General features: G+C 43.8%; 2 protein-coding genes across 2 annotated transcripts in view; one reads left to right on the top strand and one right to left on the bottom strand.

The window, feature by feature from the left end:
- The first annotated feature begins 186 nt into the window (after positions 1 to 186).
- LRIT2 (leucine rich repeat, Ig-like and transmembrane domains 2) lies at positions 187 to 4,212 on the top strand. The gene is made up of 3 exons (XM_034062489.1): positions 187 to 422; positions 811 to 1,592; positions 3,395 to 4,212. Exons 1-3 carry the CDS (start codon positions 193 to 195, stop codon positions 4,210 to 4,212), a joined length of 1,830 nt encoding a protein of 609 aa, XP_033918380.1. The 5' UTR covers positions 187 to 192.
- Positions 4,213 to 7,976: 3,764 nt separating this feature from the next.
- Positions 7,977 to 27,198, bottom strand: part of CDHR1 (cadherin related family member 1) — a 39,748-nt gene continuing 20,526 nt past the window's right edge. The window contains exons 11-17 of the mRNA XM_005153629.2: positions 26,699 to 26,902; positions 23,599 to 23,751; positions 20,726 to 20,890; positions 18,985 to 19,052; positions 16,290 to 16,518; positions 15,113 to 15,367; positions 7,977 to 8,836 (exon numbers count right to left, since the gene is read on the bottom strand). Of these exons, the coding sequence (XP_005153686.1) occupies positions 8,285 to 8,836; positions 15,113 to 15,367; positions 16,290 to 16,518; positions 18,985 to 19,052; positions 20,726 to 20,890; positions 23,599 to 23,751; positions 26,699 to 26,902 (1,626 nt within the window). The 3' untranslated portion in view covers positions 7,977 to 8,284. The remainder of the gene's footprint in view (positions 8,837 to 15,112; positions 15,368 to 16,289; positions 16,519 to 18,984; positions 19,053 to 20,725; positions 20,891 to 23,598; positions 23,752 to 26,698; positions 26,903 to 27,198) is intronic.

Here is a 27,198-nt window from a genome sequence, read left to right as displayed (position 1 = left end):
CTGGTTAGCTACTTGTGAGTGCTTGGGAACAGAAGTGGTTTTATTCCCGTATTTGTATTACCAACAAAATAAACATGTCTCAAATTTCCTACAGATGTTGAGACATGAAGAATAAATGCCAGGGGTGGTTCTGGGGATGATTTTTAGCACTTTGACACAGGCTATGAACCATGCTACAGGTCTTCTTTGGGGATGGGTCCCCAGCAGGATTTATTTCTGCGTCAAGGAAGATTACAGCTAATAGGATTTGCTTCTTGGAGGCTGTTGGCATGTTTGGTGCAAACCCTGCACAGTGCTTTCTTAAAGGAGAATATGGACCCCATTTGTCATGTTTTTCTTCTTCTTCTGGCCTTCCATGAGATAAACCTGTCTGTTTCATCTTGTATCACAGGATGCTCTTGTTCTCAAGACAGCTTTGGAAGGTAAGACCAGTTACCCTAGTTGTGACACTCGTGAAGCAGCTTGGAGAGTTCCAATATATATTTGCTGATGATGTGAGCATCAAAACCAAACTGATGGCCTCATGGTGTGCCTCCTCTAATACTTGAATAGTACTAGCTTGAGCATAGAGTGAGATTCCTTTTATTTCCCTGAGATATGTAGCTGCATACATAGCAATTTTTATGACTTAAATGTATTCTTTGTGGGAAAATGGATGTAAGACCCAGAGAAGGAATGATGAGTGGCTTATGCATGCCCTGTATATAATACCTTTTAATTATTCAAGTGCTTGTAGACCCATAAAGGGAACTGGTTTGTTAGCCATGAACATGGTGTACGACCTGGAGATCTTTCTGGTTTCCTCCTTAGGAGTTTGCTTTGCATGTCTGCACCGCTGAGGCAGATCCCTGCAAACATCCCTCGGGACATCCGGAAAATTAGAATAGAAAATTCTCACCTAACAGAATTACCTCGTGGTTCTTTTGAGAACGTTAGTGCCTTGGAGTATCTCTGGCTCAATTTTAACAACATCACAGTGATGCACATCAAGAGCCTGCAATATCTGCCAGCTCTGAAGGAGCTGCGCTTGCAAGGGAACAAATTAAGTTCTGTGCCATGGACAGCATTTCAAGACACCCCGGCTCTGAAAATCCTGGATCTGAAGCACAACCGGCTGGATGTCCTTCCAGAACATGCGCTCCGCTATCTGCCTAACCTGACCTATTTAGATCTATCCTCAAATCAGCTTACTGTCATATCCAGGGATGTCTTCTACAGCTGGCCAGTATACCAGAGAAGCCAGAGGGCAGAGGGGCACATAGAAGCTATTTCCAATGCTGTCCTGGCTCTTCATGACAACCCCTGGATTTGTGACTGCCGCCTGCGGGGATTTGTCCAGTTTATCAAGTCAGTTGGCCCACCTATCATTCTGATGAACTCCTATTTAACTTGCTCAAGTCCAAAGTTCAGGGCAGGGAAGTTTTTCTACGAAGTGGAGCTCAACAGCTGCATGAAGCCCCTGACCTCAGCCCTTGACACAAACCTGACCGTCCCAGTGGGGCTGAACATCACCTTGACCTGCTTTGTGCAAGCCAGCCCTGCCCCAGCTGTCTGGTGGACCTATTCACTCAAACTTTTAAGGGGATTTAATGGTAAGCAAAGCTTTTTCTTCTTTACTTCTTCTTTTTTTTTAATTAAAAGATTATGTTCTGCTATTCTACTTGCATAGGTCTTCAGGCCACCACAGTGACCACACCAACTCTCCAGCCCTTCAGAGAATCACTGTTATTGTGGTGGCAATAATCCAAATAATGTTAATCATCCTGCATGTCTAAGCATGCCTGATCAGCATGAGAACAGCTGCTTCATGCAGGATATCAATCAAAGATGAAAGGAGCAGAGCCTCATTTTTACACAATTATTTAATGTAAATCAACCTGGAGAAAAGAAGGTTGTGTGGAGACCTCATAGCAGCCTTCCAATATCTGAAGAGGGACCTACAAGGATGCTGGGGAGGGACTTTTCATCAGGGACTGTAGCAATAGGAAAAGGGGTAATGGGTTCAAGCTTAAACAGGGGAAGTTTAATTTAGATATAAGGAAGAAGTTCTTTACTGTGAGGGTGGTGAGGCACTGGAGCAGGTTGCCCAGAGAAGCTGTGGATGCCCATCCCTGGCAACATTCAAGGGCCTTGATCAGCCTGGTCTAGTGGGAGGTGTCCCTGCCCATGGTAGGGGGTTGGAACTGGATGAGCTTTAAGATCCTTTCCAACCCAAATCATTCTATGATTCTACGTATGGATTTTTAGCAGTGGCTCTTTCATCACCACACATGATATTAAGAACTATCAATATAATCACACATATATAGTAAATCTGTAGTTATCTAGACACAAATCTAATTTATGCTATATATGATATATTACATATATATACACACAGTATATATTTGTATGTACATGTGTATTTGTAGGAGCACACACACACCTACACTTGTATGTTTCTATACTACTCCCACGTTTTCTCAAGAAATACCCACATAAACCACAAAACCATGCAGACTTGTTGCCTGTCTGTGTTCATTAATGCTCTATAACCAAAACAAAGGTTGTCATTCTCCATAAGCTTTGTTTATTTATATTCTTTACTGAGGTCCTTGTAATATGAGGCCTTTTCCTCCTTATCCAGCTTGGGTCTTACAAGGCTTCCCTCACATTTATTCTTCCTAAGAGCCTTCAGTAGGGCAAGTTGCTATTTTCATCAGATAAGCTAATAATGCACGTGGGCTCCTAATAAGCCAGCTAGCTAAATAAGATAGCATTATCCCTTAATCCTGGGCTGATATTTGCTTTAATTGCAGCGTTGTAGCATTTGTGCATCTTTCTGCAAGCACATGTTAAATTAATTACATACAGGCTTTTCTCAAGCACAGCCATGTGCCCCTGTTTGGGTAAACAACAGGGTGTTTCATACTGTTCTTAAAGCTGCACCAACAATGCGTGGTTTCACACATCTCTTTTTGGCCCAAGCCTCTTGGGACAGACATTTTTCTACATTCAATCCAAATGGAGGATGGAGCATGTGTCCAAAAGGCAGTGGTGCCTGCTGCACTTCGGTGGCTTTCCCTGGCTTCCCATGACCTGAGGACACTGATGGCAGATGGCATACAGGTGGCTTGCCCTCTGCCCACAGCAGTCATCCCGGCCACTCATGCTGGGGTAGCCATACTCCCTGTCTCCCATCCTTAGGTGTCCAAGTGTGTTTATTGCCTTTCTGCCTTGAAAATGCTTCGGTGACAAGCTCTGTGGGGTTTGGCACACTCCTGTGCCCCCTCTTCCTCTTTCCCTGGGGCAAGGCAGGTTCTGCCTGGCCTCCTGGCACCACTCCCACATTAGAGCTGTCCTGGGGCTACCTCAAGGTGTTTCTGCATGCTAACACAGCTCCTTTTGCCTGCAGTGTCCACGGAGCCCATCAGTGAGGACATGGTGCGCTCAGAGCTGCTGATCCCAGCAGCACGGCCAGCAGATGCCGGCAGCTACACCTGCACAGCTGCTAACTTCTTGGGCAACACCTCAGTGGCCCTCAACCTCCATGTGCGCTCCCCGTGGGCATCCACAACCACCACCACCCCAGGGTGGGCCCCCGTTGGCCCAGCTGAGTCGGGAGCCCACGTACAAGTGCGCATTGCCAAGCAGACAGTCTATGGCATCACCCTGGAGTGGTTTGCAGTGGCGGCAGCAGCAGCTGAGCCAGGGGAGACCTGGTACACCCTGCTGGTGGGCCGCTACGATGCTGCCCAGAAGGATGCCATATACATTGGCCCCGGCATCAACACCTACTCTGTGACTGACCTGCTGCCTGCCACCAAGTACGAGGTGTGCGTAGCCGTCCGCAACCAGGCACCTCGCAAGGGCCAGTGCGTCGTCTTCGTCACGGGCAGCGACATCAGCCAGCTGGAGCAGCGTGAGAAGCTCATCCACATCGTGGTCATCGTCTGTGCCATGGTGCTGGCCGTGCCGGCCGGCATGTACGCCTGCACTGCTGAGGCCCGCCCCGGCTGCCTGGCCCGCTTCCCCGGCATGTGCCCGCGCCGCCGCCGCGGGGGCCAGGCCCAGGCTGCGGGCAGCAAGGAAAGCACACTGGACAGCCTGCCCGCTGGCAGCGAGGATGGGCTCTGCCTCCCTGATGGAGGCCGCGGCGGCCGGAGGCCCCCGGCCCACGATGAGCCTGGCAAGACCCGGCCGCCCCACAGGAACAGCGCCGACCTCTACTAGCCCAGCCGTGCCCACCCTGCCTGTCTGCACGGCACCCTTTATGGGTTACTTTAAGCCACAACATGTGCTGGTTGGTTTGAGGGACCCTGCAAAGGAGGCTTCGTGCTGCAAGTACTCGGGGCATGGTTGGGCACACCGCTGGGACTGCAGCAGGCTTGGGATGTGCTGACTTAGGGTGTGTGGCTGTGAGCCCACAGCCCAGGTCTGCCTCTACAACACTGTCATGGAGCAATGCACGATAAACATACAAACACAGCATTAACAAAAAACCCCAAAGACACCAATAACAGTGCATGTGGCAAAAGGCCAAAGGTCTCCCCTTGTTCTCACACAGGATCACTTTATTTTTCCCAGCTGGAGCATGGATAGAGAGATTCATTCACAGCTCTGCCCTGTGCCAGCTGCCGCCTCATGGAAACAGGGGCAGAGAGCCAGGGCAGGTCTGTGGTCATAACCAACAACAAGAAGTAGTAGGGGAAGACTGGGTACACATGATGGAACTATTTTAATTCACTTGGAGAAAAGATGGTGCTGTGGCTGTAGGGTGATATGGGACGTGATGGGGATGCTCGGCTTGGATTGGGCTGGCAGGACAATCGGCATGGGGCAGACAGTGGTGGAGCCAGGGTTGGGAGCCAGGCACCTTCCCCAAATGCAGATATGCTGCCTGCCCACCCTGCTGCTTTGAAACCAAAGCTTGACTCCTTTCTAGAGGCCAGCAGACCCACAGCACTTTTAAATATGTGCTCTAGACCTCCTCAGAAAGACAAAAGATAGAGCAGGAACCTCAGAAGTAAGCAGAGATACAGCCTAATGTGAGCTTCGCTACATGGCAGTTTGGCTTTCTAGTTGTAGGTTTGTTTTTGCTGTGTTGACTCCTCAGGCCCTGTGTTTCCTCCCCCAGCACCTCCTTCTGCTGTAAGCTACTGCACAGCTTTTAACAGAGACCTGTTTTGTCAGTGCTGACTCTCAGTGTTATACTTCATGTGACTTCCTAATCTTGTCAGTCTTTTGTTGTCAAAGTAATAAACGTGATGGCTTTTCAGAATATGCAGATGTCCTCCGCTTCATTTCTAGCCTTTTACAGTTACAGACTGCAAAACTCCTGGATGGCAAGGGCCTCTGAGGTTCAGCTGCAGGGATGGAGGGAGCAGCACATCGCAGGGGGGATGGAGCAATGAGGAAGGAGCAGCAACAGCCTGCCAAGCATGGGAGATGACCTTGTCCTGGAGAAATCTCTAGGACATGGTGCATACAGGGACAGGCAAGAGATGATGCTGGTTGAGGTCCATCACCCCCCCATGTGCGAGGGGTGAGTGAAAAACAAACCAGTGCCTGTAATGGCTGGCCTTCTGCCACCCAAGTCACCATGGAGGAACAACATCAAACTGTGGAGACTGTGGAGAGAGCTGCTGAATCACAGTGAGGGAACAGCCAAGGAAAGGCAAAACAATCCATTACCGCTTGTGCAAAGTTCATAACAAATTGCATACCCAGTGAGCTCTGGCATCAGACAAACCTGTTGCCTCACAGGGAGCCTTCCTGCCCCTGGGGCTGTGCCATAGTGGGCTGCAGAGTGCAATGGGCATCTGTGACTTTGCCTGTCCTCTGTGCCTTACAGCATCCTGCTTCTCACCTCCTCTCCTCCCAGGCTGGTGTTGCCCAAAATCCACACAGCCCCTCTTCGGACTCATGGCCTACAAAAGCGGCCACTTTGTTATCCTTGAAAGACCTCTGGTTGCCTGCACCCATGTGGTCAATACCAAACAATAGCAAGGCCTCACTGCCAACAGAAGCATATCATGCACAGAAGCACCTTTTGCAGTTTTTTTTATATAATTTATTTATTTATTAAAAAAAACACTCTGAAGTTGAAATACAGAGTAACTGGAGAAAAGTCTCTCAACATAGTAATAAACCATCTTTATTCTCTCTTAAATACAATCTCTAAGACTGTAAGACTATAATGCCTAATAACTCTCACTTAACTGAATGGTTTTTATAGGCTTTCCTCATTGGAGAGCAAACACTGAATACTGACTTCAACACAACACTGGGAAAATAGTAGTACGGGTAATAAATCACAGACTTTTGATACCTTGGGAAACACTGCACAACCTGGTGGAGACACAACCGGCAGAACACACATGCTTGCGCAAGGCAGTGGGAGTGTGCCCAGTGGCTGCACATCCCCTCCATCCACCCACAGCCAGAGGACAAGGTGACCACACACAACACCAGAGCCTGGGCCTCATGCCATGAAGGCCCAGGAGGAGGGAGGAGTAAGAAAAGTGATGGAAATGAGAGACATGATAGGGGAGCAGCACTGATGGCACAGCACCTCACTGAGACCTTGCACCAGTGGGATACAGCTCCTCGCCCAGCCCACAGGTGACGTGAGCTGTGGTCACCCTCTGACTTCTGGGTGTATCAGACTGAAGTTAAAAATGCAGCATTTTCCCTGTATCTAGGGAGCTTTATATTCAACCAGCTATCCCCCAAGCTGATGAAGTCCTTGTGCAGAGAAAGGAAATTAGACCAGCTGATGGGATGACAGGAGATGAATCCCTGAGGGCCATGTCTGCTGGAGGTGGAGAAGAGTCTCAGGAACCCCTTGAATTAAGTGTCCTGTCCTGTAGGGTTTGCTCCCCATCTTGACCTTTGCAGTGCCAATCCATAACAGCACGGCTGCCCTGCTGGGCCAGGGCACAGGCAGAGGTGCTGTGTGCTGTTCCCTAGCGAGCCTGGCACACACTGCCTTATCCCAGAGGGATAGGAAACAGTCCCAGCTGAAAAGCATGCCCCCAGAAACAAACAGGAAGGGGAAACTGCATCCAGTGAAGAAAGATCCAGTGCAAAAGTGTTTTGTCTTTGGTGCCTTTTTACTGCCATGTAACAAGCAAAAATAGTGTCAGCTCTCCCCCACCCCCTGTGTTCCCCCTCCTGATTGTTGCACAATTCACTCAAAGGTACTGACAGGACAAACCAGAAACGTCCTTTGAACTCACCAGTCCCTGGAGCAAGCTGGGAGAGGTGATTAAATATATTCCTCAACATCTCCTGTTAGCAGTGTACAAAATCAAATGATCTTTCCACACACTTCCCTGGCTGACATATGCAACTTTCCAGCACTTATCATTTTAATCCTGGTTTTCCCTTGTCTTCCCTGCTGCTTTAATCTTGTCCTTTTCCTCATGGGCTTCCTCTCCTTGGGGGACAAGGTGTCAAAAGGAGGCAGTATTGAGCAAGTGCTGCTATTGAACTTCTGCGCTCCAGTCTTGCCCCAGCTGGTCTAGGGAAGGCTGAGGTGGCCCTCCTGTCTGCTGATTACTAGGCAAGTTCAGAGCAGAAGCAAAGCACAGCATCATGTTAATGTACTCTGGCAAAACCCATCATAAGCTGCAGGAAAATGATGACCTTCTCCAGGTCTGTCTGCTTACCTTTTGGGAATGAAGGTACTCAGGCCATGAGCACATTGCTCTGCCAGCTGTTGCAAAGTGTGTTGCACCAGCTATGCTATACCTTCTTGCAGCGTGCAGTGTCACTGCTGTAGGAGACCTGCACATCGAGTCAGTGCTGGCACCACAGCCAGGCCAGTGTCTTCAAAAGTGAGGCTGGGATTGGAAGTGACAGGTTTTTGGACACCTCAGACACACCTATGAGTTCAGGTCAGAACTGGCATCCTCCAGTGCCTTGGCTGCAGAATTCCTTGTTTGAAAACTTGGACTCTGGGTAGGGACCACCAAAATGGGGGCAACCTGAATCCCTGTTCACTTGGGGAAACTGTGGCTGGCCTGAAGGTACTCGGTACCCTGCTCAGACAGCTGTTGGGAAGGACCAGCACTGGGACACAAGCCAAAGGAACTGCAGCCACAACTGGACAATGACCGCAGCTATACTATAGGTGGGGTGACTCTGTAGCATGTAATACCTGCAGAAGGTGAGGGGTGTCTATTCCAGCACAAAGCTGCTGTCAGTTCACAGAATGCTGACAGACACAGGGAAAACCACAGCACGTAAATATATCCATGCACAGCCACAATCTGTAGTCACTGGGGGCTGCCAAGAGCACCTAGATGTGGGGCTCACCCATAGCTGCATTCCTCTTCTCAAACTTCATTTTGAGCTCTGACACAAGGGCATTGTGGGCACTGCCATGACCTCTCTTCTTCACCTGCTTGTTTATAAACTTGGGAGTGAGGGAGCCGGACACAGTTGGCACCTGCCATCCTGAGGCGTCACCCCTGGGAGCCACATTGGGGGGCGGCGGAGGCAAGGGAGCAGTCGGCGGCACAGGGGCAACCTGGATGTTGTTGTTGCTGTTCTCATTGTGCAGATCTTTGGCATCATCCTCAACAATAAACTTCCCTGCAGCATTGCTGGGCCTCTTGAATTTCAGCCATTCCATCCTTATTGTTCGGGGCTGTGGGGTCTGTCTCTTTTTTATGATCCTTCTTACCGGCATAATTTTGTTGGACCGCTTGTTGCGCCAGAACATGGCAGTAGAGATCATGATAGTTATCAGCACCATTATGCCCATGACACCAGCTAGCACTCCTAAGGCTTTCATGGGGTTATCTTTAGTTTGCATCAAAAAGGCGGCCATAGGCCCTTTGTGAAGAGTCTGTAAAAGAGTACAGAGAAAACACATGACTTACTCTATGGGACAGACAGTGACCCAGAAATTTCATTTGTCCGAAATATGTAACAAGCAGGGTTAACTAATGGAAGTTGTCTCTAAAAAAAAAAGGGAGTCAAAGAGCCTGCCCAGGTTTGGAGAGTTTAGATGGAGTAGGACACTGAGCAAGGAATGACCATCAGACATGAAAGCTTACAGGAGTTCTACTGCCAAATTAGGATGGATTCGTGCACGTCACCATAGTGTTTGTTTAATTTGCAAGAACTGAGGAAGAAAATAATTGGCTCCAGGATCTGCAGCTGTATTGTTGTACTACATTTCAGAGTTGATTTCCTAGGAATAATAGTGTTGAACCCAAACAGAACTTTATGAGTAGAAGATGAACTTCCAACAACAATTGCAGGTGGTATGGTGTGCAGTTTATAGGACTATTACTGAGCACGGTATTGAAAAGTCTATGAGAAAACCTCACTTCATAAAATTACAGTGTACAAAAGAGTAGTTAGCAGGTATGTGCTCCATTCTGTTTTCAAGTACTCTTTTACAGACATAACAAAACTCTTTGAGGTAGGGGAGATGAGTAGAGTTAAAGAAAGAGCTTTGTTTTTAGAAAGAAAAGAAATAAGCAATAACATAAGCTACATATGGCATATTAAGGACAAATGAATGGCCAGTTCACTTTGCAGCTTAGCACACTGTGCGTCTCGGAGGTCCCCGTATAATTTTGCGGATTTTGCCCTGTGGGTGGAGCTTGGATCTTTTCACACTTTTCCAGTACATGATGGTGGAGATCACCATTGTTACAGAAATGGTAGAAAGAACGCCACTCATGCAAATTCCAAATATCGTCCATGGACGCTTCTTGAGGCCTAAAATATAGGATCTTACCCTGGACTTGATCTGGAAATATCAAAAATAAGAGAAATGGTCAGCCCCCACATAGGTATATTTGAAGGAGGGCAATATCTATTATAAGTACAGCTAGCGAACCAAGGTGAAGTGCATACAGGACAGAGAGCATATAATGTAAAGGGAGCTAAGTCTTGAACTAGGCACAGGAGAAGAGACAGTTGTAATGACATTGAACAGATTCCAGAAACACTAACTGAAGTTAGGAGGCACTTCTAAACACCTGGCTGATCAGAGAATAGAGGGTAGCAGCGTGGTACATAGATCACCTTTATTCACAGCACGATAGTCCACCCTGGACTACATCTCCAAGAGAAGTTCATAATAAATACAAGCTCCCACAATTGTATCTGGACAGAAAGTAGTGTTGTGGAAGGCCAGGAGGTTCTTCAGAAATGTCACATTCATGAGCAGGTTCATTTAACAAATAGCTGGTCATGAAGCTATGGAGAGACAGGGCCCCAATCCTCTGGCCTAGACTTTGGGAGGGAATCATCACCCAAACTTTCCATTTCTAATAACAGGTTATCTGCATTTTAGCTGGTCATCTAAGCTCCCAGCTTTTTAGTCAATGGGGAGAAAATGACACCTCCAAAGTAGTAGCCACCACATGCTAATATAGATCTCAAAGACAAGCGAGTATAAAGGGAGCCTTGTGACTAGCTTGGTCTTGAACCTCTGGCTTTTAGTCTGTGGAGGAAGACAACTAAAAGTATCCCCCCAAAATGTTTCAGAGTACCTCTTGTCACATATTATACAGGAACACTATTTAAATCACATCCCTAAACTTGGGGAATGTAAATTCATTAATAAATACCCCCATTGCCTTCTGTTCTGTATTTTCATAACCTACCTCAAACACATTATCCAATCCCACTCTTCTCCTACCCTGAATACTTCCTGTTGTCAAAGAGAAATGGGTGAAGAAATGCTGTTGAAATTCATGGATCATATAACCTTACACATAGTGAGTAATTTTCATCATTTTGCTGTGCAAAGAATTTTCCCATTATTTAAGTAGCAATGGGTTTGGGTTTTAAAGGACCTTAAAGATCATCTAATTCCAATCCCTGGCCATGGAGAGGAACACCATCTACTAGACCAGGTTGCTCATAGCCCCATCCCACCTGGACTTGAACACTTCAAGGAATGGGGCAGCCACAGCTTCTCTGGCCAACATGTTCCAGTGCCTCACCATTCTCACAATAAAGAATTTCTTCCTAATAGCTAAATCCCCTCTCTTTCAGTTTGAACCCGTTCCCCCCTTGTCCTATCACTACACATTCTTGTAAAAAGTCCCTCTTCAGATTGTTGTAGGCTCCCTTTAGGCACTGGAAACTGCTCCAACGTCTCCCTGGAACCTTCTCTTCTTCAGGCTGAGCAACTGAGCAACTCTCTCAGCCTGTGTTCATGGGCAAGGTGCTCTGGCCCTCTGATCACCTCTGTGGCCTTCCTCTGGACTTGTTCTAGCACGTTCACGTTCTTCTTATGTTGTTATATTTTCCAAAGAGGATTCCCATATCTGCCTTTGCTACCAAAATAGTAACTAATTTCCTTTGCTTTTCTCTTTCCTGCCACAACAGTTTGCAGTGTGCAGAGACACACACCTCCTGGCAGCGCCTCAAGGGCCTTTCATAGTGCATGGTTTGCAGTGAACAGAGCAAGTGGTTGATGTATCTGGAAGTTGGACACAGCAGGAGTGTGTGGTTGAGCTGTTCAACCACAAGAGCAGCTGAGGCTCATCAGCTGTATTTAGAAGCTAAGTAGGTGAAGCTGTTAAGAGCCCAAGCTATCACAGATTATAAACAACTCAGGCTGTGTTGACTTGAGCAATTGGATTCATGCAACAACCAGCTGGTTCTGTGGAGCCTATTTCCACATAATAAGCATTGCTGGACTTTTGCTCTAGCCTGGTTGCAGGGACAGACTGCTTGCTACTGCCAAAGCACAGTTGGTGTGCTTCACAAACACATTTTCATCATCTGAACGAAATACAGTTTGTGTGCTTGGAGCTATCTGAGATATGAGCCACCCCACAGTAAAGTGGGCTGATAAGGAGATTTGCTTCAGAAGTAAATCCTGACCTGAGGTAGAACATAAGCTGCCCCTTTCAGTGCATATCCCAAAGAGCAGTGCTATGACTGTGTACGAAGGCTGCATTTACATCACTTTGCAATACAAATGCCAGCATGGGGCAAGGCTTCTCAAATCAAACTAACCTTCTCTGAACAATTGTTTTCAAGGTCCATGTAACTGCAGAAAGAAGAGGCTAACTGCTCTGCAACCGTGGTAAAGGATATTTAGTGCCATCAGTAACCAGTTTCCATGGTTGCAGAGTTAATACGAGAGACAAGGAGATCGCCACATCAATTCACAGATAGTATTTGTTAAACTTTCAGTTAGGAGGATCTAAAACTGAAACTCATCAGCTACATTTAGAAGTCCAAATGAGTGGCCAAAGCTAGTAAGGACTGGAGATTATGCTGTCTAAATGTGGATTTAAGCCTCAGTTCATGAAGAGGTATAAATAAATGCCCCCATATATTTGCAGAATCTCAGTGGAGTAATTAAGAGGCAGAGGGATCTCTTCATCCGGCCAAACTTCAGGATCAGGAGTGGGAATCAGCTTTCCATGAACATCTCAGGCAGCAGCAATAGATTTTTGAGTGAGACATAAGGGTGGAAAAATAGTGGCTTTTTCAGCATGTTTCATATGCTGTTGAGAAAGGATAGATTAACAGTAGCCACTCAATACCAATTTCCATAAACCCAGACTCAGTTAAATTAAAAGGCCTCTCGATCTTTTTATCACTGTATTATTCCAAGAGCAAAAGGTCCTTTTGATGTGCAATACTGCTGAACTTAGCCACTAGGCATCTATCTCAAAGATCACAACCCCGCGCTAATTGCAATGGTAAATGTTAATCAGAAAATATGCCTGTTAATTACATAGTGTGATTAACACTGCAGGAAACCTCTAGAGGATGCATTCAAAAACATCCTCCTTATCCAAAATGAGTAATACATATATGCCCACCAAACAGCTAAGTGAAAGAGACTTTACAGCTGGAGCACAGAGGGATGAAATATGTATTTGTAACAGCCTCAGAGAGAAAGCTGGAGAGTACACAATGAGAGACTCTTCTTCACAAAGCATTAGCAGTGATTACATGGTCTTTGGGACACAGAGAGGGACCAAAGGTTGTTGCGTTATATCTCACTCACATGCAAGCTGAAATTTGAGAGTGGTTTTTGCAAGGAGATGTGATGCTTTTGGATGAAAACAAAACCAAACCAAGACAAATCATTGCAAGCAATGGAAGAATTACTGGAGAAAAGTACAAAGTCTTATGGAGGATGCAACATCAGATCAGTAGTGCAGACCCTGCTGAAGACTTACTCAAGTGAAGAAAGAAGACACTATTGCTATCTCAGACTCTGTGTCGGGATTTTTCATCGAGCATGGAAGGAAGAGAAAGAAAAACTGAGAGGAATACATGCCTCATTGCCTTCTCTTCTTCCCCTTTAGAGTTTATGCCTTGCTTTGTGCCAAATCTGTGCCCCTGGAGGGGGAGGAAAGGAAGCAGAGGGGAAAATCTGTACAAGACTAGTGCTGATGTGCTTGAAGCACAAGAAGGAAATCCAGGAAATAAGCTGCTCTTGTTTTCCTTCCAGATGTCCTTCATCAACTGGTTTAGAGGCAGATCTTCTACCCCAGCAGAGGAGGTATAGTGCACCCTCCATCCCCTCGACATCTCTCAACCCTGTGCCTTAGCCCTGCATTCTAATGGAGAAGTCACCAGCTCATTGGGAGAGAAAGGAAAACTGGAGACCAAATAGTGGGGGCCAAGACTGGGGACAGTGCCTGTGGCCACCTGGTACCACACACTCCTGGAATGTGCACCCTGTGAGAAGCCTGGAAGCAAGGCAGGGAGGGCTGGAGATCCCACTGTTGGCTGCAGGTAGAAATTCTTATTTGCTATATTAAAACCCACCAAAACATCTGGTTTCCATGGAAAATCACAGTGTTAAGCAGTTTATTTCCTTTATTTCCTCTATATCAGTAAGAATGGCTAAATCTCTCAAGTGGTCACAGAAACCCAGCCTGTGCAGTCCCCCAGTTCCACGTGTCATGGCCTTGAAGCAGCATGCTCTGCCCATAATGAGCCTCAGCAATGTTGCACAGCAGCTTCCAAGGTGCCTGCAGCAGGGCTGGCCAGCCCCAGGAAGCAGCCCCATGCTAGGTACCCCCTCTGCTAGGACAGACTGAAGTCACCTGGCAGTTCTGACAGGACAGGCACTCACAACAGAAACAGGGTTATCCTTGTGCTGCTAAGTTTATCTTGCCAATGCACACAAGTGTTCTCTGAAGACAGCTTTTAACTTCCATCAGGCTATGAACTGTGTACAAGAAGTATCATATAAATGCATCTGATAAGGAGTATCAATGGAACAAGAGGGTATGGAGAAAACAGAGAAAGACTGTAACAGATAAAGGAGCAGTAGGTGCACTTTGACCAAAGAGAAGGCTAGCTGCTGTCTGTAGAAAGAGATTTGCATCTTTGCCCAGTATGTGTATGGTCCAGAGATTGTCAGGCTAATGATGTGTTTCTCACCTACTTTAAAGCCCATTTCCACCCTGCTGGTACCTACTTAAAGGCATGGCAAGACAGTTACTATAAATAAGAATCATGCGAGCATGTGCTACTTGTTCTTTCATTGATGTAAAAGTTGGACTAACAGGAAACTCTCAATCTGTGTGTGCAATCTTAGTGTGTTCTTGTTTTGTCTGCTGATAATACTTCAATTATTACATGCACATCTAAAATTCTATGTACTTTAAAGCATTTCTATAATAGTTTTCTCACTTTTCCTGTCACTTATGTTGACATGCAATACTGGTCTGATACATTTCACTCTGGCCACAGCTACTTTCTACTCACTTTTTGTAGGGAAAAAGATTGTTCTTCTTCCATTGAATTACATAAAAAAGTGCAGAAATTTAGCAATCAGGATTTACCTTTACTCTCAGGAGTCTGTAGTCTTTTATTTGCATCTATCTCTGAAAATCAGATGCAAATTAATCTCCCAGCCATATTATGCTCCCACCTTTGTACTTTTGCAATTTCTCTGATCAAAATGTCTTTTACACTTGTGGCTGTAGAATCCAGCTTCACCACAACACTCTAGAAACACTACAAAACAGAGCTAGCCAGGAGGGAGAAGGAATGGCTGGCAATGTTTTGGATAGATTTCAACTCCTGAAGCATTTTTAAAGTACTGTCAGGAATGAAGCAAACAGTGTCTACTCTTTGGTGCCTCTCACATAAGGATTCTTTAACATTTGCTTACCTCCTCTGTGATATCAATCTTCAGGACTGCTGTGGTACTGAAGGATGGGGAGCCTCGGTCTTTGGCCTGCACCACCACTGACCATATGCAGTCTTTGTTCTTTGTGATATTGTGGATGATGTCCAGGGAACGGATATAGGATTTCAGTTTGATTTCTCCAGTGCTTTGGTCTATATCAAACACGTTGGCTGGATCTGCTTGCATGATGGAATAATCCACAATGTTGTTGGGTTCTTCTGCATCTTGATCTATAGCCTGGTAGGAGAAGTGTAAAGAATAGAGATGTGAATGTTTGTATCTTTGCCTGAAGACAAAACTCAGAGTTTCTGAGCATTCATTTCTGATAATACCCATGCTGTGACTGAGCTGTTTTTCTTTCATCTTGGAAACAATTTCCTCTTTTCTGGTATCAGCTATGCTACATTTTCTAGTGAAAAACAGCAGGACTAGAGTTATTTTTGTATAAGCGATTTTTGAGATTAAACAATATCAGAGGAAAAACCAAGCCATAACCTATTTGTAGAATGCAAATGGTCCACTGCTGGGGAGTTCCTTGCACAGCATGGGAACAAATGTGAAGTAATAGGGAACGATGGCATTAGATCCACACTATAAACTATAGCTGCCCTAATTTTTGTGCTGTGGTATTTTTTCTGCTAACATTAAGTGCTGTGTAATCTTCACTATATGCATTCAAATCTGTGTAACACTAGATGTTCTGCTCCTTTGCCTGTGAATTGTTATTGCAGTTTTTTAGCCTCCTTTTCCACACTGGATCAATGAATACAATTCTGCAAAGCCAAGGGAAAGAAGCTGTGTGGTTAGGCACGAAGATGTGGCAGGAAGATTAAGTATTCAAAACCCTGTACTTTCATTCACTCATCTTATTTGGGCTTCTTATGATCACTGTATAATCCAGGGTCCTTCACCAGTGGGTGATTCAAATACTGTAACAGAACAGTGTCTTTTGCTTATAGAATTTATTTCTCCCTCTCAGCAGTCTGTAAATACTATCATTCCATGCTTTAATTCACTTGTTACATATACATGAATGTGAAAAATAAAGCCCCAGGAGAAGCCAACTTTCAGACATCCATCACATTTCCTGAACAATAAACATCAGAGCTCAGGCTTTTCCAAAGCACTCTGCTTTGTGACACACAGTGTTATCTCTTACCTCTATCTTCACTGGTGACCCAATGATCATCGTCTTTTCCTGGATGTTTTCATTGAACTCTGGAGAGTGGTCATTGACATCTAGCACAGTGATAAACACTTCAGCCAAGCTGTATTTCCCATCTGTGTCCTCTGCCTTCACATAGAAATTATACTTTGAGTTCACTTCAGCATCTAATACAGCCCAGGGCTGGGTATAAATTATACCTGTTGATGGGTGGATTAGGAACCTGCAAAAGAAGCATGCAAAGACTTTTGATTCTTTCGGTCACTTAATGTGTGTTTACAGCCTGGGGGCAAAGGTAGGCTTTAAACATTGAAATGTGCCAAAAGACTAGTTATTCTTCATCTAACTCCTGTCTGCCTAGTTCCTTTAGACTTTAAAACCAGAGAATTATCAGTTCCTGATGTTTTTTGATCTATTGAGCATTGGCCATTTTAGGTGCATTTTCTGTTAAAGTATGTGTCCTCAGTAAATACACAGTATGATGGTCTTCTCCTAGAATGATTTCTCAGTGTTAAAACACTAAGGAACTGCCTTTTTTTTATAAGTACAGTATATTAGATCATGTTCTGCATAAATTAAGATTGATTGATACGACCTTAATAGCTAAAGGATGTATGCTGCATATTATATTTTACCTCTTCACTTCTAAAAATGAGGAAGAAAAATGGCTGCTCTCAAATCCCCCAAAGTGTGGGGCTAATTATCTCCTCCACAAGTAATGACTTTTCCATAGACTGGCACTGGGATGTAGTGGGTGTTCAGATTTATCTGTAGCAAGTTTGGTTCTACACATTTGTAATTACTGAGACACTGTCAGAAGTGTCAGCTGAAACCTTGGATTTATAGAGAAGATCCTAAGAGAGTGTCTTTTTAAAATGGGCTGTCAGTGTAGGTTCCAAGCGGTAGTTTTTAACAGATGAGGGGTTTTATATACACTTTAATTAATGTACAGGATAACAAAATATTTTCTGGATTTCAACTGTGAGCACAATTGAGAGTAATTGTAAAAAGGAGACTTAACAACCCAGATCCTTCAATTGTTTTCATTACCCTGTTAAATACAAATACAAGTCTTGATGAAAGCCAAGACATAGAAGTTGAAAGATCTGTGCAAACTCCTGATAGGAGACAGTGTCCATACCAAGTGCCTCCTTAGTACACAGCCGAGGGTAAGCATGCAGAGAGGACTCTCATCACCCACATTTTAGTGGAAGAATAGAAGCACAGAAATGTGAAAGCATTGCAGCAGTGTACCCCACTCCCACTGAGAGATTAGATGTAGGATTACAAGCATAATGGTTTCATCTTCAACAGTTAACACGATTCTTCTCATCCCAATGCAACTCATCTTTCTGCCAGAGCAACTACATATGCACTGATGAAACCCCTGAGACAGAAAAAATCATGCATCTAGTTGAAACTCTCACATCTGCACCAAACTTGTGTGTTGAGCAGATGTGGGGGTCCCAGGACCATGCAGTCAATCCAGCTTTACAGAGACATGCCATTCAGGCACAAGTAAAAAAGAAGGAAGAAAAAAGGTATTCACTCTTAATGTCTTCACAGAAGACCAGTGAGTCTGAGCATTCCCATAATTCCAATCAGAATAAAGTTGCACTCACATTGTTTTTCTAAATCTTTAGTCAATAACCTTCATAAGCTTCTTTGCACCAGCTGCTATATTCTAAACCTGAAAGGTCTGCCTGTATAACATAACCTTTGCCTGCTTGCCTCTATACAGTTAGCAGCTAGCTTCAGAACTTCATGAAGAGCTCACAACAATCCATTGTGGAAATGCTCTTGTATGTGTAGCCTTCTGGCTACAGAAGAGGGTTGCCCTTGTCATCTTGTATTTTGAACTTTGATTGTGCCTCCTAAAAGGCTTTCACCTTAACAGGAAGATTCAGCTTTAACTACAGGTGGATAATGTACATAGAAAACCAGATTCTGCAGATGAGCCATATCCTGGAGTTGCAAGTACCAGAAGCAATAACTGTGATGGCCAGTGACATTAGCCATGGAAGCAAATGGGCCAGGGCAACTCCTGGGATAGAAGCAGTGTGGCAGAAACCAGTGTTTCAGGTTCAGAATGTTGTTACCCATCACTGTTCCCAAAAACAGGGACAGGGAGCTAGGCATCATTACAAAATCAAGTAAACAACAGACTTCCTTCTTTGCTGATACAGAACTATTAGTTTTAAATACATAAAATGTTCTGAACCCTCAAGGCAGCTGGTCTCTAAAGCTGAAGCTTGTGAAAGTCATGTCTTTTTTGATTTGTGTTGACAAGAGTTAAAGCTGAACTATCTATGCAACTGAATGGAAAGTAAAGAGGAAGGAACATATTTTGGGTTTTTTTTTGTCCTCTAGAACTGACTTTTCACAACTAGACCAAAACCTCCTCTTCCTCTCTCTAAGTGTTTTTTAATGGTGATTGAACAGATCCTCTGTACTGGTACTTTAGCTGCCTTATATCTCTTTGGGGACTTGTGGGTAAAACTCCATGAGTTCATGAAGCAGATGTTTAATGATCAGACTAGTTTTGCTGTTGTTGTTTTCACAGAACTCACAGAGAACATGGCATAAATGTCCTTGGAAATGAGCAGGTCAAGAAAGAATGAAGAAAAAAAGAATGAAGAAAATCTTTCAAAACCCTGCTTAGAGGTCATGTAGTTTTCTTTTTACTTACAGATCTGCTCCTGTTCCATAGATGGAGTACTTGACTTCTCCCCAAAGCCCTGAATCGGGATCTGTAGCCTTAATAAAAGGAAATAAGAGAATCAACCTCTACTAAACTGCAAAAGAGAAATATTTAATTTTTCTTTAAAAAAGCAGGCCATATGAAAACCCAAACGCTTTTCACTCTTTTTGCCATCACATTTGTAGGGGGAAACCACATAAAACAAATGTGCAAAATATAACACAAGGAAATGTCACTGGTCTTCCCAGGAAGCTGTTAACATGCCACCTGTCTCCTGCCCAGTCTGGTGCCCAGAGGCTCTAGCAGGGGGAAAGCCACTAGATGGCTCTATCTATTGACATTTAACACATTCTTCCTTTAATAGAGATGGAGCTAATCTTAATGACAAACAAAAAAAATCCACTCTCAAACCTTCCTAATTATCAGTTAAATATTAATGTATATTCTCCAGACAAAATTATTTGCTTTCTATATTGTTTAAGCCTTTGCTTTTTTAATGGATTCAATTTAATGCATAACAAATGCTTCAAATTATATCCAATGTTTCAGGTTTTTTATATTTTAATCCCTCTTGTGCCTGTGTGATTTTCAGTAATGCAGATACTACCCCAGATGATATCTTCGTTCCAGACTCTTGTTGGCTTCCTTTCTTAGCTCAGGATTAGGAAACATATTGATTTGGTAACAGCGATTTCCAGAAGCTCCTACTTCTCTGGTAGCTCTGAGGACATGTTGACAGCACATGACAGTAAATTTTATATGCACTTGCCAGCTACAATGATCTGTGTACCTTGGCTGTTCACCTCGTAGTATTTCTCAGTCCTCTTGCTGCAAAGATAGTGATGTTTGGGGTTCTATTTTCTGCAGAAAACAGAAAGCTGTTCTCTTCTAATAAAACTTTCTGTACTCTTTATGTTCCACTTCTTTTGTTCTTCCATCCCTAAAATGTGCCTGTAGTACTTTATTATTCTGACTCTTTCTTTCTTACTTGCAGTCAGCATGTGCTGCAGATCTCTGGCAACCTGCCTCCATCATTCTTACCCATCCCTGAGGCTTCTGCAAGGTGACTTGCATCACCCACTGAGCCCCAGATGGCCAGGTGTGTTCTCAGCTTTGTGGCATGAGGTTTGTTTCCAGTCCTAGCAGCTGCACCAAAGAGATACAGCTCACAAGAATGGCTGGAAATGCTTCTCCAGCACATGTGGTCCATGTAATACCCTGACTTTCTTTATATGAAAACATGGGATACTGGAAAATCCATAAGCATGTTTTTCCTACTGTGAGAGGATGTTTCTTTCCATTCTCTGTTTTAATGTTATATTCTTGTCTTCATTAACTGTCTAATTATGCATTTAGCAGCCAGATTTCTCTCACTAGAAGACTGACTAGCAACCATGTTGTTTTCTTTTTACTCATACTTAAGCAAGCAAATCCAGTAAATTCAATTCCACTTAATCATAACTGAATCTTCCTGCTGGATACTGTTTTGACTGGGGCCTTCTTAATACTCACAGGCCATGTGATTTGCCTTAAAAGCAGATGGCCTTTAATTAAAACACCAAGTAAATTTGTGGTGTTTGCCTAAGAGTTTATTCTTTCAGCATCCTGGAAAGGATCTGGAGTTCTGTTGGGTAAGATTTGTTACTTGTCTCTGTCCTCTATTTTTAAGGTACTGTCTCCACAGACACCTAGAAAAGACAGAATTCCTTAAGAGATGAATGAAACTTACTGTAACAGCAACTACGTTTGAGCCTCCTGGAGAGTTCTCGGGGATCCTGGCAATGTAGTAGTCAGAAGAGAACTTTGGGACATTGTCATTGGTATCTAGCAAGTGTATCACTACATCAGCTGTTGAGCTGAATTTCTCCGGTGTGTTCACCTCTATTGCAAGAAGCTAGGAAGAGAAAAGAGGGAATTAGTACAAAACAACTATTATTATTTCTTAAAGGAGCTTCCTTCCAGTGCCTATGGTGTGTTGATGCTTTTTAGCCTGGATGGCTCAGAAACAGGGACATGATGAGCTATATCAGTATGCTGCCTAGGCTCATTTCTGCATGCTTGCAATAGGCAATCAGCTGTGGAAAAAGCACATCAAACCTGTACATGTGTAGTGTACTTCATGTGACAGATGTGGTTGATCGTAACTAACCAACACAGCTGAAAAGCCATAACAGAAGCAAGCAAATGCCCATCCCTGGGCAGTCCCTAGAATCTAGGGAAACATAAGCACAGAATGCTTTTGAATAACTACTTAAACTGGATCATTATCCTTTGCAGAGGATACATACATTCTTCATCAGGAAAGAAGTCAGGGCAATAAACAGGGTAAATAGATGGGACAGCTGGTGCCCTGAGATGTTTGGAAGCAGCAGTACCCCAACCCAAAATTCAGGATGGTCAGGAATGAGACATGTGCAGCAGAATCCCATTTCACAAGGTTTGTGAGGAATCCTGCCACCAGACTTGTGGGAACTGTACCCTCACTGCCTCATGCTGATTAGGATGTTATCACATACCCACATTGACTTCTGAATTACCTCACTGTATCTGTGGGAAAACAGAGGACTCTGGCATAACATATTCACATAACTCTGCTCATCTGAAAAGGGAGTCAACCACATACAGCAAGACCATTAATGGGGAGAAGACAGTAGCATGGATGATCTGGCTGGCCATCAGCAGAACTTAACACCACTGCACTTCTATTGCATCCCTCAGCTGAGGGATGGCACTGCTGGGTTAGCAAGATGGTTTCTCACATTGCCCCTTAATGCACAGCTAATTGATGCAGGGAAGAGCAGCCACCACAGAGCAGGAAGCCCCTGACAAGGTGGGACAACAGTATGCCCCCTTTGGCAGAGGGACTTGAGATCTGAAAGACCAAGCTGGAGGCTTACAAGTTACAACAGTTGCTATATCTTGAGAAACCCACTCTAGCTCTTGGGCAGCTGGAAATGAAGGAGGTCCTGACTAACTATGGTTAAGAGGCAGCCCTTCATGGAAGATAGATTTTCTCTACTAGTCTTTTATTCAGGTAGGTTTTCTGTGCATCTCCCAGTCAAATTAACTTTAACTCCTCTCTGGCATTTTACTGCTCAATAACAAACAAACCCCCCTGAAAACAGCTTCTGAAAATTGCTGTGGGATACATGTTGTATAGAAATAAGAATCTATTTCATCAAACTTCCAGACTGACTACTTGGCAACTAAAACTGGGTAGGAAGTGATTTGGACTTTTCAGGGAAAGGGAGACACCAATGAGGTCTTTATAAATTATTTGCTGACATGTATTTCTACCATGTCATTCAGCTGCACCTTCTCCATTTAGAATCTAGACAAAGGTTCCACATTTTCAACAAGCCTTATGGTCTTTCTCCAGCAGAAAAAAAAATTGTCTGAAAATAAGAAAAAAAAAGAAAAAAAGGCAAAAATAAATAATTCTTAAGCTAAAAAAAAGAATATTTTTTTTCTGGTAATTAATTCTTTCAGTACTCATGGCAATCACATTAATTACTTTGATTTCTATTAGTATTCATGAGGAGGCCATTGGTAACTTCTTTATTGGTCTTTCAATAGTTTAACCTGAATAAATGTACAGTTACTATAATTAGTGTCAGTAGCACTTTATAGCCTTTTCAGAAACTTCCATTTTAATCCAATAATGGTGCCTCATAGTTTTGTAGCATCTATAACCCACGAAGCTCAAAATGACTAAGGAACATTACAAGAGGAGACATGAAGCATACTGCAATGGAACTTAGTAAGGACACAGAGCAAACCATATAGCAAGGGTGAGAAAAAAATCCAAGAAGGCTTCTGGGCTGTGCAAACCCCATTCTGTACAAAGTCAAAACTAGCATATGTTAATACTCTGCTAGATAGTGGCGGCATTTTTGTTTTAATGATATCAGGGATTGTCTACGCCATTCTTTGCAGCCAGAACTGAGCCATGTATCCTCATATTCACAGGCAGCTGACACAAAGCCAGATGACTTGATTATTTTGTTGATGAGTCAATGAACCCATTTGGGAAGGTGATAATGCAAAGGTCCACCTTTAGGATCAAAGCTGGTTCTTGTATGGCTAGGTTAGAGCATGGGTGAGGTAGATTCAGGTCAGACTGCAAAATGCCATATAGACAGAGACACTCTGACAAAGTCAGCAGTTTTGTGTAATTATCTTTCAGTCGGCTGGGATCTTCAGCCTGCCAACATTCAAAAGCATGATCATGAACCAAACTGTTTAGAATCAAATGGGTAAAGTTCTGGCCCCAAAGAAATAAATAGGATTTCATCCTGTGCATTCATCCTTTTAAGAGCAGAAATAACACCCTTAGTGTTCAGCCTAGAATGACTCAGAGCAACTAACATGTGCAGTCTCCACAGAGAGAGATAGAATAAATTAGTTCACATATGAATCCATTAAACCTTTGGAAGTTGATGAACCAGAGGCTGAAATGAGTTTCCCTTACATGGAATCTAATGTCACTGACAATGCATCAGACAGCTCTGGGTGGAGTAAGAAGCTAAATCCCATCAGATACATAAGCCGTCATATACACATGATATACACAGGATGAGAGGACCTGAAAAGTGGAAGTACCTTGAAGGTTAACACCTTGAATTTCTCATAGTCAATAGCAGCAGAATTTTCCACTATTATTGTAACTTGAGCCTCATTCAGGACTGTTTGAGGAACCACTCGAAAGATGCCACCAGGTCCAACAAGACGGAGGTTGAATTTAGCATTGGCTCCCTGTGAATAAAAGCAGATACAGCATTGTTTTCAGTGAATGATGCATTTCTTACAGCCTAGACTGTCTCTGTTTCTTCACACTGTATAATACCAGAATGAGTCTTACTGCTTAGAATCCTCTGCTCTCCATCCCCTGGCAAGAGACTGCTAAGAAGCTTAGTTATATAATCCCTCCAGCCCTGGTCACAAAATGGACAGAGCTTTTCTTAAAATAGCTTGACAAGTGTGGTTATTCTTTCAGTCAGAATTTTACCCTGCAGCAGGACTGGCTAAGAGAGGGATCTTGCAGCAAGCAGCCTGGGGTTTTGTACCTCACACTGTGAGCTAGTGCAAGTGACAGAGTTGACATCGTGTGCACACTGGCAGGCAAGTCCTGCCTTCTGGTTCCTGCCAAGGAAAGACAACTGAATTGCCTGTCAGGACAACAGACACCTCAAACACTCAGCCTGTGTGCTAAGAGCTCACAGCCTTGGATGGTGACAAAGAACCACAAAGATGTGCAGTTTTCAAACAGAGGTGGAATGCTGTGGTTTGCATTGACTGGGTTAAGCTAGCCCAGAGTTACAGCCATTAGACCTTTTGGAAGTTGACACACTTGGACATAGGAGCTCCACTTGTGCAGAATAAAATCTGACATGCATTTGACAGATCCAGGTGAAGTGAGAAGCCAAATCCCATTATACAGCTAAACTTTCTAGCCAGAGAGGACATGGAAAGCATCAGTATCTAAAAGGTTACCCCCAGTTGTGTGTGAGCTGGGAAGAGCGAGCCAGAGCCAGTTGACCAGACCAATTCTCTTAAATCAAACTGGAGCATGGAAGAGAAAAGATGCAATGGTGATTTTTATATTTCTCTCTTGCAGGGAAGGTGGGAAAATAAGATGAATGCACTTTACCAACCCCCTGGGTACATCAGTTTTTCAAATTATGTCATCTTTACACTGTGACAAACCAACCGGATTCATCACCTGACTGGTACCATGTTCTCTCCCTAGCATGAATCTTGAGAAGAAGAATTTCTAGTAATAACCTTTAAACAGGATAACTCTGCTTTCAGCTCTATCTCTGGAGGGCTTGTTATGAACAGTTTTTGCTGCAACTGTAGCTCATGTCAAGAGGAAAAGTGTTCAGCAGTAGTTCCCCAAGGGAAACAGAATGACCTTGGATCCAAACTCAATGGTCTGCAATGCTTGGTCATATAAATCCCCACAGCTACAAAGATGACAACAGGTTCTCTTTTGCTGAGTAGAAAAGCAAAACACCAGAAAGTCAGAGCTGCTGGACTGTGGAAAATAGTGCTGATAGGAAAAGTGTTCTGTCTGACAGTACAAAGTCCTCACCCTTCGGAGTGTATGTGACTGGAGGGACAGTGGCATGGGGCAGGGAGAAAGAGAACTGCCTCCCTCCAGCAGCTAAGTGATTTCTGATTGTGAAGTCCCATGAACCCAGATCTTCTCAAAGCAGGCCATGCTGCTTCATGTCTCCAAGCAGCCAGTCATGGAACATGGGAATGACTGAAGGAACAGAGCATAGCACAGAGCCTCTAAGCTGTGTCTTGTTGGGTAAAGAGGGCTGAGAAAGAAAATCCTGTATAATGTAAGTAGATAGAATTTTCATCAAAGTGTATGCCTAAGGCAGACCTTGCTCACAGCTTCCTCCTCCTCACCTGTTTCAGGCACTCCCCCAAAAGAGTCACTAATGGCTGTGACAGAAGCAGACTTGTTTAACTTTCTTCTCTATATAGCTCACTTGTGCAGGAATGAAAAATTTGCATTCCATGCCTTAAAAGAAAACCAACCCAACCTAGAGTGATGTTTTATACAGTACTAGGAAGCTTCTTGAGAAATCTATACAGTGAATCTAGCAATGCTTTCTGCTTATTTTGTAGTCTAACTTGCAGCCTAAACATTTTTTCAGCCTACATATGCTACATATCTATGTTGTCTCTAAATAGAAGAGATGGGTTTTGTTTCTTTCCTTCTGCAGCAACATCCCCTGTGACAACAGCAAGATAGACGTAGAACTGCTTTGAAAGCAGTCATTTGTCTGCTCACTGCAGAGCAGCAGCAGGGAGGGGGAAGAAGCTGGTGAATTTGATAGAATACAATACAGTCAAGACAGTACAATACTGAGCACAGTTATATAAGAGCACTCTTTCCACTAGTAATACATTTCTCAGGTGCATTAAGCTCTGCTCTTGTCACTAGCTAACCTCTGGCTAACTCAGATGGATGCCATTCATACAGTATTTAGCTTAGGAATCCCTATAGCAACCATCACCATAGTATCTATGGGCATCACAGCTCAGTTAAATACTAGGCTGAGATGGATGAAGTCTTCTTTCCTTTATCTGGTTAGACATAGACTTTGTCAGTTGGCATAACTGATAAGATTACCTATAAATATCACTCCATTGGGAATGATTTATCAATGCATGCATTGCAGACTCAGGCTGTAATTTAAAAGTCAAAGGATAACATATTCTACTAAAACGAGTGTAAGAGTATGGTCTATATTGTTTCCATCAGGGGCTTAGAAGATACAGACAGGAACTGTCCTTGAGGTGCAATTACTAAAATGATTGGAAACTCTAAGTAAACTGCTGATTGGATTACATTCTCAGTCATTTCACTGATAACAATTGAATGTAACTAGAAGTTAGGGGAAGTTCATGAGGACTGTTCAACTTCAGCTGCTGCAAGAAATGGGTTGCCTGTTTAGGACCACCCTTCTCAACATAAGAGTAATATGACAGATTAAGTATACTGATTCTGGGTCCAAATTCTCTGTGGTAGTGGACCCTACAACTACTTTGTTTGTCCTAGGCTTTGGGGGAAGGCAGGTGAAATAGTTGGGTTCCTAAAAGGACATTTCCCCGTTTGACAGCTCTTTCTAGTCTTTGGGAAAATAGGGCAAGAATACTAAAAGTCTACATAATTTCCATTTACCTGATCTGAATCATTGACTGTAATCTTCAATCCCCTCAAGATTTCACCCTCCGGGGGATGCTCATACATGGTCAGTTCAAATTTGTTCTGAGGACCATTTTCTCCATAGAATGTTGGTGGATGGTTGTTGAGGTCGACCACCCGAATAGTCACCATGGCAAAAGCGTACGCTGAGATGTCACCTTCCTGACCGACTTCTGATGCCTGCAGCAGGCAGGAGAAAGAATAATGCTGGTGTACTCTCTTTCATCACTTTCATATTCAGCTATTATCTGTGTGTACAAATCACCCTAACTAATTTGTATGAAGATTCACAACTATATATTTCTCTCGAAATCTCAGTCCATTTAACACTGAAGTTTCTGATGATTACAACAAAGTTATAGTAATAAATTAGTCCCAATAAAGCCTCAGTGAAAAAATACTCTTCCTCATTTTGTGAGCTTAGTAACTCTCCTACTTGAAAACAGTTCTCTAAAGACAATATAGTAATCTAATAG

Source organism: Melopsittacus undulatus, chromosome 4, assembly GCF_012275295.1.
Source record: "Melopsittacus undulatus isolate bMelUnd1 chromosome 4, bMelUnd1.mat.Z, whole genome shotgun sequence".
Lineage (NCBI taxonomy): Eukaryota > Metazoa > Chordata > Aves > Psittaciformes > Psittaculidae > Melopsittacus > Melopsittacus undulatus.
The sequence above is the reverse complement of the archived record's forward strand: the minus strand, read 5'-3'. Positions and strand labels throughout refer to the sequence as shown.

Coding starts and splice junctions, on each gene's coding strand:
- LRIT2 (XM_034062489.1), top strand. CDS start 193: ATGGGTCCCCAGCAGGATTTATTTCTGCGTCAAGGAAGATTACAGCTA. Junction 423..810: donor TCTCAAGACAGCTTTGGAAG/GTAAGACCAGTT, acceptor TTTCCTCCTTAG/GAGTTTGCTTTGCATGTCTG. Junction 1,593..3,394: donor ACTTTTAAGGGGATTTAATG/GTAAGCAAAGCT, acceptor TTTTGCCTGCAG/TGTCCACGGAGCCCATCAGT.